Source organism: Carya illinoinensis, chromosome 3, assembly GCF_018687715.1.
Source record: "Carya illinoinensis cultivar Pawnee chromosome 3, C.illinoinensisPawnee_v1, whole genome shotgun sequence".
NCBI classification, from domain to species: domain Eukaryota; kingdom Viridiplantae; phylum Streptophyta; class Magnoliopsida; order Fagales; family Juglandaceae; genus Carya; species Carya illinoinensis.
The window spans coordinates 5,565,434-5,573,650 of NC_056754.1; the positions used below are offsets into that span (position 1 = coordinate 5,565,434).

Genomic DNA, 8,217 nt, shown 5'->3' on the forward strand with positions numbered 1-8,217 from the left:
GTATGGTGTTTCATTTCTCCATTTCATGTTGCATGCAACTCCGTTTCCTCTTCTAAATATCCCCTCTCCGCAAACCATCTCCATGTAATACTCTCACTTGAAACTGCGTGCTCCAGAAGCCTTCGGCTTTGCTGATTTCAGAACTTCAACGTCTGGACAAGCCGGGTTGAGTAAAAATCTCATCTGACTTAATAATTCTTTTTATCCTCTTACACTTCGCTTCTAACTCACTGCTATCCTGCACTGCTTCAACAACTGATTTTATTAAAAACAAAAAAAGACAGTTTGCCCTGTATACGCAATATTGATGTCCCCTACACATCAAAAGAAATAGGCATATAAATGGGCATCCGACACAGACATACAGGGAACCAGGAATTAAATTAAATCTTTATTTCCATATCCCAGAACAAAATTAGGTAGTTTTGTAAGCAATATTTAGAACAGAAATCTGGAGATGCTAATGAATGCAAAAGTATGAACCAAATTGACCAACTAGACAGAGAAGTCTGACATCACAAGAAGAGCAGAAAACAAGAAATGACCACCACTTCGATCAGTCCTCAAACTCGTGCATGTGATCTAAAAGATAGTTAGCTGCCAGCTCCTCGTTCTTGTTGCATGCAAAGAAAACCTCCAATACTAGGGCTCGGTCAAAGCCCATAGCTTCAAGCTGCAAAAAGGTTGCAAGTTAGTAAAGAATGCATGAATAGTCCTCCACATAACTTGTCTCGTGAGACTTGAGGTTCTACTGAAAAAGGAAACCATAAAACACAAACAAAAGAAGAGAATAAGCTTCTAAAGACTTGCAAGCATAGATGAAGATGACAATGGTAATGACAGTCATATACTGCAGACTGCACATTGGGTTGACGTATCATATGAATAGGTCATCCAGACATTTAGGGGCAGAAAAAGGTGCATATATGATGGGTTAACTAAAAACAGAGTAAACAGGATGTTAAGTCCGATTACCTGACATTTATTAAAGAAGGAATAAATAGGATACAACTTGACAAGAACTGGGGTGCGTGTCCCCTTACTGATTCTCACTCTTTAAATGCAAGGCTACTAACAATTAGATGAGGAAAAAACGAAAATAAGAAGTGGGGACAAACTTACCCGTTCAATGGCTTGACGCTCCTCAGGGGTGACAGTCACAGCCTGTGGCACTGCTGCAGCCGCCTGACCCAGTAGGTTCCTGATTAGAAATTAATATGCACATAAGCATCCATAAATTCAATTATATAAACAAAGGCAACGTATAACACATTACACTCATCTCACCCTTCTCCTTCAACAGGTTCGTTTATCAGGCGCAAGAAATCAGCTTGATGCTCTTGAATCAGTCGCATTAGATGCGGATTTTGCTTTCCGAGCTCTTGGAGCATAGGCTGCAATGGAAAAGAATGTCATAAGAAACCAATGTTAGAGCATAAGTTAATTATATGACCAAATAGAAGTGAACACATGACAAGAGTACCTGCAATATTTGAGGGTTTGCTTGCACCATAGTTCGCAAGGCTTGGAACTGAAATTAAAAAAATAAAAGCTTTAGGAACCTCAAGCAAGAGAGTAAACAATATGCTGACAGTCAGGTTAGAAAAAGAAAACCATAGAGAAGATACCTGTTGGCTGTTCCGCAAGAAGTCCAAGGTTCCAGCACCGGTGTTTGAACCCATAGCAGGAAGACCCTGGTGAAGGAAGATTACAGTCGTTTACTCAATTCCAGTAAAGTTCCTAAATTTTTGATAAAAAGGTATCTACCTGTGGGAACAGATCTAGTGGGTTTGCATTGGGTCCACTAGTAGGTGCTGCTGGTTGTGTAGACTGGGCAGGAGGGTTTACTGCCTGCCCACTAGTAGGAACTTGAGCAACTGGAGGAGCCTCGGCTTGCTCAGGAATGCCCTGAAATGTATCAATTTTCATCATAATCTGCTGATATGACTAATAGAGATAAGATGCTTACTTCCACTGTACAGAAATAGAGAATTAAAAAGTATGATATTAATATGAGCAACGCGTTTCATGTTCAACATGATTTTTACATTTGAGTACAGCCGTTGGTATTTAGGTTCAAGACAACACACAAGACAAGGTCCTAATGTTTTTTTTTTTTTTGATAAGTAAGACAAGGTCCTAATGTAGTTGGCAAGAAACAGGATCAGTTACGCACTCAAATGCACAGAATTCCACTACTCATAGAAAATGGGCAGGATTTGCTCGTCAGTTTGGCTTCAAACATCCCCAGCTTAAAATCCCTAGTTTCCATCTGGTCTTCCGGTTTTTAATGGCGACTAAATTAACATTATGATGTTTAAATTCACGCCATGCAAAATCCTTCCTAAACTGTTTCCTCTTCTGTTCGTATGATATCAACGATACCATTTCTCCATGACCGATTGCCCCACAAAAATGTAGCCTCAAAGCATTCTATCAGTACTCAACATCATCAAGCAAACTCAAATTACAGAATATCATAACACAATATGGTATAATACCCAGCGTAGTTAATACTAATCAATCAAATATGTGAAAGTAAACAAGCATGTTAATTTTTTTGGTTTGAATATTTGTGACAATATTGTCTCAGAAACAGATGTAAGCAAATAAAATCCAATTGATTAGGAACTTAGGGTTACTAAGTAAACTTTGACGCATTCATGAGAACAAATAAGCTTAATAGTCTACTAAAGCTTTAATTGGAGTCATGGAGGAGCATGCATATAATCTGTGGAGCCCAAAAAATAACTGGATAAAACCTTAAGGTTTAAAAACAACACCCAATACAAAATGGTTTTAAAATTGTTCAAAAGAAGAAAAGAGTACAATTCTAGTTTTTCTATTTGCATTGCTGATAGCGGTTCTTAGAGCCTGTCAAAAAAATTCTAGATGTTTATAATCTCAGCGAAGAATAGACCCTGCAGTCATATAAGTTATTATAATATTTACTACTGATAAAAAAATGAAAATAGAGTTCTATAATGGTTACTAGCAAGATGACAAGCTCGAAAAGAACCATAAGTGGATCTTGCAACCCAAAATTAACCTTTTCATAAGCCCATTATAAGCAAGATAATATAAAAAGCCAATTATTAAATGATTTGAAACATGAACAGCTTGAAAAGAAAATATACCAACAACTTTAAAACCAGATCCAATTACAAGGTGAACTACAGAACAAACAACAAGCCTAAACACTGGGAAAAACCAAGAGAGTGGAAAAAGACTTACAGAATAAAGATATTCGACAGCTCTTTCAGGGTTGTTAAAAGCAGCACGTAAAGCACGGACAACAGTGTCTCGATCCCAGCTTCCTCCACCCATATCTAGAATCTGCTGAATGGTAGCCTCTAAATTATTTCCTGCAACAAGATTTGACGCTGCTTGGCCATAGACATCTGATTCTGAACTGCATGAAACAAAACAAGAATAAGAAAAAAAACATAGTCAACGATATATCACATCATTCAACCTCACTTTAATTTCATAATATCACAGCTTTTTTATAGTTAATTTCAGAAAAAAAATAACTAACTTTAAGTTCTCTAAATTATACAATCTGGAAAACACAGAAGGTTAAAACACAAGGTCTTAACTGTCATGCATGGGACTTCTATTCAGAAACTATAATTATCAATACTCACGAAGCAGGAGGGACTGCAACAGGAGTGGTTTCGGGGGCAGATTGCATTCTGCACAGTTCAAAAAAGAGATGAAAAAAATTCAAAAAAAAAAAAAAAAGAAACTGGGTTGACAATAAATAACTTCAAAATCATATTAAGCTTTGAAGAGGATTTTTTTTTTCTTGGGCTGCGGGGGAGGCATGAACTCACGATACTGCAGTTGGGGGAGGAGGAGGTTGAGACGTTGGTGCTGGTTGCGTTGAGGTAGGAGGCGAAGAACTTACAGGTTGAGCCTACACAGGTAAGTGGCTCAATTAGAGCAACGTCAAATGGCAATAACTACTAGAGTGCTGATGTTAACTATAACAGAACTCAGCAGAATAGATTTAAACAGTATCATCCATACTTACTTGGCTTGTAGGCGCAGCTGTTGTACTTGAGGCTCCACTTGATGAGACCTTATTCTAAAATGGTTCGAACATGCATACATTACTAAGAACATTAAAGCAACTAACTCAAGGTCTCTATAAGAGAACCAACTTTAAAAAACTAAATTTTAAGAGCCTAGGAGACACCTGAATAGCTCTTTTTTTTTTTTTTTTAATGCATCCTATCTTGCAATGCACTAAGAAAACCTTCATCATTGAAATTAAAAAAAAAAAAAAAAAAAGGAAAAGATATATAAGTAAAAAAATGAGAATTTTCCCCACAAAAAGTGAGGGTTCCAGATTCTTTTTAAATGGTTAGAAACTAGGAACTTCACATTTGTCGGGATATGAATGGCTATCAAGCACAAGGCTAGCCGCCTCAAGCAAAAAGATGTTGAAATGTAAGATCCCATATCCAAGCCAACCCTTCCAAGACTCACTTAATTGGGACATCCCAAGATAAAAACCCTTTAACTAGGGGCATAAACTATGTCTAGGTTGAATATGATCTTTTTGCAGAATACATCCCAGCAATTAGAGAAATAAGGCTGTGATGAAGTAGGCAATGGATATAAGAGGAAAAAATAAATTTGTTTGTTGGCATAATAACATAAACACCGCATGGGTAGTATACAGTTTTTTACTAGCCAGCCCCAATCAGAAGGGAAAAGGTGGTAGTTAGGTGGTCTACGGAAATTGGCCTTATAGTCAATCTTTATAGATGCATAAAAGACTTGGTAGCCAATGATTTACTAAAGCACGTGGATCTAGCAAAAATCTGTTCCAAGCCAGTAGTCCTACTTTCTAGATAAAATTGAAACCAAATAGCCGCCTTGACAGAACCCCAAAATTTGAATCAAACATACAATGTTCTGTTGAGTTGATAAGATAGATACCAGTGAATTGATATGCAAATACGATAGAAGATTCATGAAAGATACTCATGGAGATTGTTTCACTTGCCTTGAGTGAATTTTAAAAGGAAAACAACTGTCTCCCCAACTTTCTAATGATTATACTTAATCAGTCATATCCAGATAGAAATCATTTCTTTTCTTTTTTTCCAATGTAACTTAATACTATTTCTCTTATGAAAATAAGTTCTACTTCTACCCTTCACCCCAAGAAAAATATACTGAGAGAAAAAAAGAAAGTACACAATAGAGGCTTAACACTTGCTCTATCAACCCCCCCAAAACAAAAACAAACAAAAAAAAACAAGAGCAAATCATCACAAACTGTTATGAAACTTGTTTATCAATAGGTAAAATCATGTGTCTCCACATGCGTTTCCTTCCTGTCATCTCTCAACTGAGAAACACAAACTCCATACGAGAGAAGCATATTCACCTTGGTTAACATGATGACAACAAAACTACTATCAGCTACTTTATTTTCTTCTAGTGTTGTGGCATCCTTCAGAACTTTCCCCTGATGAATAAGCATCTGTTGTGCGGCAGGGTAAACATCAGAACCCTGTAGTGCCTCTATATTTTTCTTAACATCAGTAACCTGAAATATTATTTAGAAAAAAATAATAATTGGAAAAAATGAACTGAAACTCATTACATAAACAGAAAATAAAAGTCGGTGAGGTTTATAACAAATTGAAATGCATATTATAAAGTGCACAAAAAGAAAGTATCAATGGATAACCTTAGAATGGCTTCAATAACTCTTTCAGTGGTAAAAACACATGCTTAAGTGACTCTTAGAGATAAAATGCAGCAAAAACAAGATTCTGGCACCTCAATTGTGCTATAGAGAGAGGGAGGAAGATACAAACTGCCATCAATCTCATTATTTTATCTCCTCCCAATGTCAAATTTATAAATCTTGTCCTTGTTCTCCCGTATATATATATATATCCTAAAAGCTCTTCTGAAAGTCCAGACTGTATCTAACCTATGCTTGTGATAAAAAGTGGTCCTCTGGGTTTCCCTTGCTGTATTGGTAATTGGAGTGATTTAACAATCAAGACAAACAAATGATTTTGTAGCTCTGAATATCAAAGAAAAAAATTCCATGAAATGCCACTTGAAACTACACCAATTACTAATAGAAAAATTCAAGTCTTCATGATGAAGATATGTTCATATTGTACTTACCACGAACGGTAGGACACAGAAGAACGGGCATCACAGAACATAGTCCCTTTCCCAGGTGGTAGTAGTTCACAATTTTTTTTAAAGAATATTCCTTTGGCCTAACTAGAGCACTACATCAATCCTTAAAGACAAACCAACAATGCTAACACTCTTGACAGGCTTTTTCAGGTTCAAAGTAGCTTAGTGCTATAACCAAACGAACCTTTATATACAACTGGCACGAAGTAACTTAGAGATATCACCAGACCGACACTAAATAATACAACTGGCACCTAATTCTGTCAAGAAAACACTTGAAATTAAAGAAGTGAAGGTTTTCCATTCAGTACTAAATGCAACTTCATGTGAAAGCTGGATACTAGAAAAAAGGCACTGAAAGCACGCCAAAACATAACAATACAAGGATCTCCCGTAATTGAAAATCGTTACGTACAAAAAATCCAAAATTGAACCAAGTTAAACAAAGCCAGTAATCTACAATTCACGCCCGGGGTACAATTTTGCGAAATTCAAGCATTATACACAAACTCATCACACGGTCACATCAAACTAACCACTAGGAAATATAAAAACCTTTCCTTCGTCTGCACAAATAACACGAGGACAGAAACCCTAATTCACAATTAACTTCAAGAGCAATACAAATAAAACCCTAATTACACAACAATCAACCAAAAATATCATAAAAACTAAATATTACAAAAATTAAGAGATCGAGAGATGCGTCTGTACCGTGTCTTCGGGTTTCACTTCGACCTCGAAGTGAGTACCCTTGAGAGTCTTGACAAAGATCTTCATCTTCTTCTACGACGTCCGTATTGTACGGTATCCGATCCTCCAGCGGATGTAGGACGTCACCGGCGGCGATACCCTTCAAACGCTCAGAGGACAGTAGCCCAGAAAGTGAGAGAAAGAGGGAGCCCAAGCAGGAAGTCACTGGAAGAACGGAAAAGTTGGATTCTCGGCTCTGCTTATATACCTAGATGATGGGAAATAATCGGCTACTACCGTGACTACGGTAATCTAAACCCTCTAGTCTAAAACAGAAATATTTTGATTAAAAAAAAGGGTTGAATTTGTTACAAATTTTATTATAAAATTATAAATTATAGGAATTTTTATATGACTCATTGCATCATTAATATAATAAATACTAATTCAGCGTAATTTTTCTTTTCTGACTTTTGAGTGATAATACATCAATTTGTAAATTTAGGTAATGAAAGTTGGAATGCTTATAACAACGTTTTATTAAGAGCATTTATATTGGTCAATGCAAATGAATATGCAAAATCATTTTTTTTGCATATATATTTTGTTGTTCAAACAAAACTTTCATATTGACTTATGTATATTTGAAATAAAATAATAATAAAATATTATTTTTTTATTTTTTATTTTTTTACCTATTTTTTTTTAGAGTGCAATTTCCATGTACTGGTTTATACATACGATCAGTACCTAGTACATGGAAATTGCTATGCCACCAAACCTGTAGAATGAAATAATGAATGAAATTTCATGCATCCAAATAGCAATTTCATGCATTCAAATTTACCAATTCCATATATAATAAAATTCATCAAATTTAAGGAGTATCAATCAAGCTTTCAGAGAAGAAGAATAATCTATTTCAACACAAGCTGTTTCAACCATGGACCACAACCCAAGTGAATCTTTCCCACCAACCCAATATACACCAAAAATGATTCCCATGTGCTCATGAACAACACATATTAACATGTATTCAAAACTTACATGAGACTAATATCAACTTCAGAACTTATATGTGACTAATATCAACTTCAGAACTTACATATGACTAATTCCATGTATCAAAATCAACTTAATACAAATTTCAAAAAGTTGATCTTGATATCAATTCATTACAATACAAATTCAGATTAGCAGCAACCAACAAATTCAACAACTAGAAAACAGCAACTACCAACCACCAACAAGTCCTTCAGTGGCTCCAGCACCCTTCAGCAGCAACAAAAACAGCATTGCCATTGGGTCCTCCAGCGGCTCCAGCATCAACAAGCAGCAAGCAGT

General features: G+C 35.9%; 1 protein-coding gene across 2 annotated transcripts; it reads right to left on the reverse strand.

Annotated features, from left to right (window-relative positions):
- Positions 1-362: 362 nt before the first annotated feature.
- Positions 363-7,114, reverse strand: LOC122302807 (ubiquitin receptor RAD23c-like). Of its 2 annotated transcripts, XM_043114232.1 has the most exons (12): positions 6,895-7,114; positions 5,405-5,566; positions 4,037-4,090; positions 3,837-3,919; positions 3,648-3,695; positions 3,235-3,412; positions 1,768-1,908; positions 1,629-1,694; positions 1,484-1,531; positions 1,288-1,394; positions 1,123-1,201; positions 363-673 (listed from the first exon to the last, which is right to left on the reverse strand). In XM_043114232.1, exons 1-12 carry the CDS (start codon positions 6,958-6,960, stop codon positions 557-559), a joined length of 1,149 nt encoding a protein of 382 aa, XP_042970166.1. In that variant the 5' UTR covers positions 6,961-7,114; the 3' UTR covers positions 363-556. The 2 variants fall into 2 exon arrangements, with proteins under 2 accessions (XP_042970166.1, XP_042970167.1); XM_043114233.1 differs by lacking the exon at positions 4,037-4,090.
- Positions 7,115-8,217: the final 1,103 nt, after the last annotated feature.

What these genes read in the sequence shown, in the direction of transcription:
- LOC122302807 (XM_043114232.1), bottom strand. Translation starts at nt 6,960, where the DNA reads ATGAAGATCTTTGTCAAGACTCTCAAGGGTACTCACTTCGAGGTCGAA. An exon ending in CTGTCGAATATCTTTATTCT is followed by an intron (nt 1,909 to 3,234) that starts GTAAGTCTTTTT and finishes GATACATTTCAG; the next exon opens with GGCATTCCTGAGCAAGCCGA. An exon ending in CAAACCCTCAAATATTGCAG is followed by an intron (nt 1,395 to 1,483) that starts GTACTCTTGTCA and finishes TTTCCATTGCAG; the next exon opens with CCTATGCTCCAAGAGCTCGG.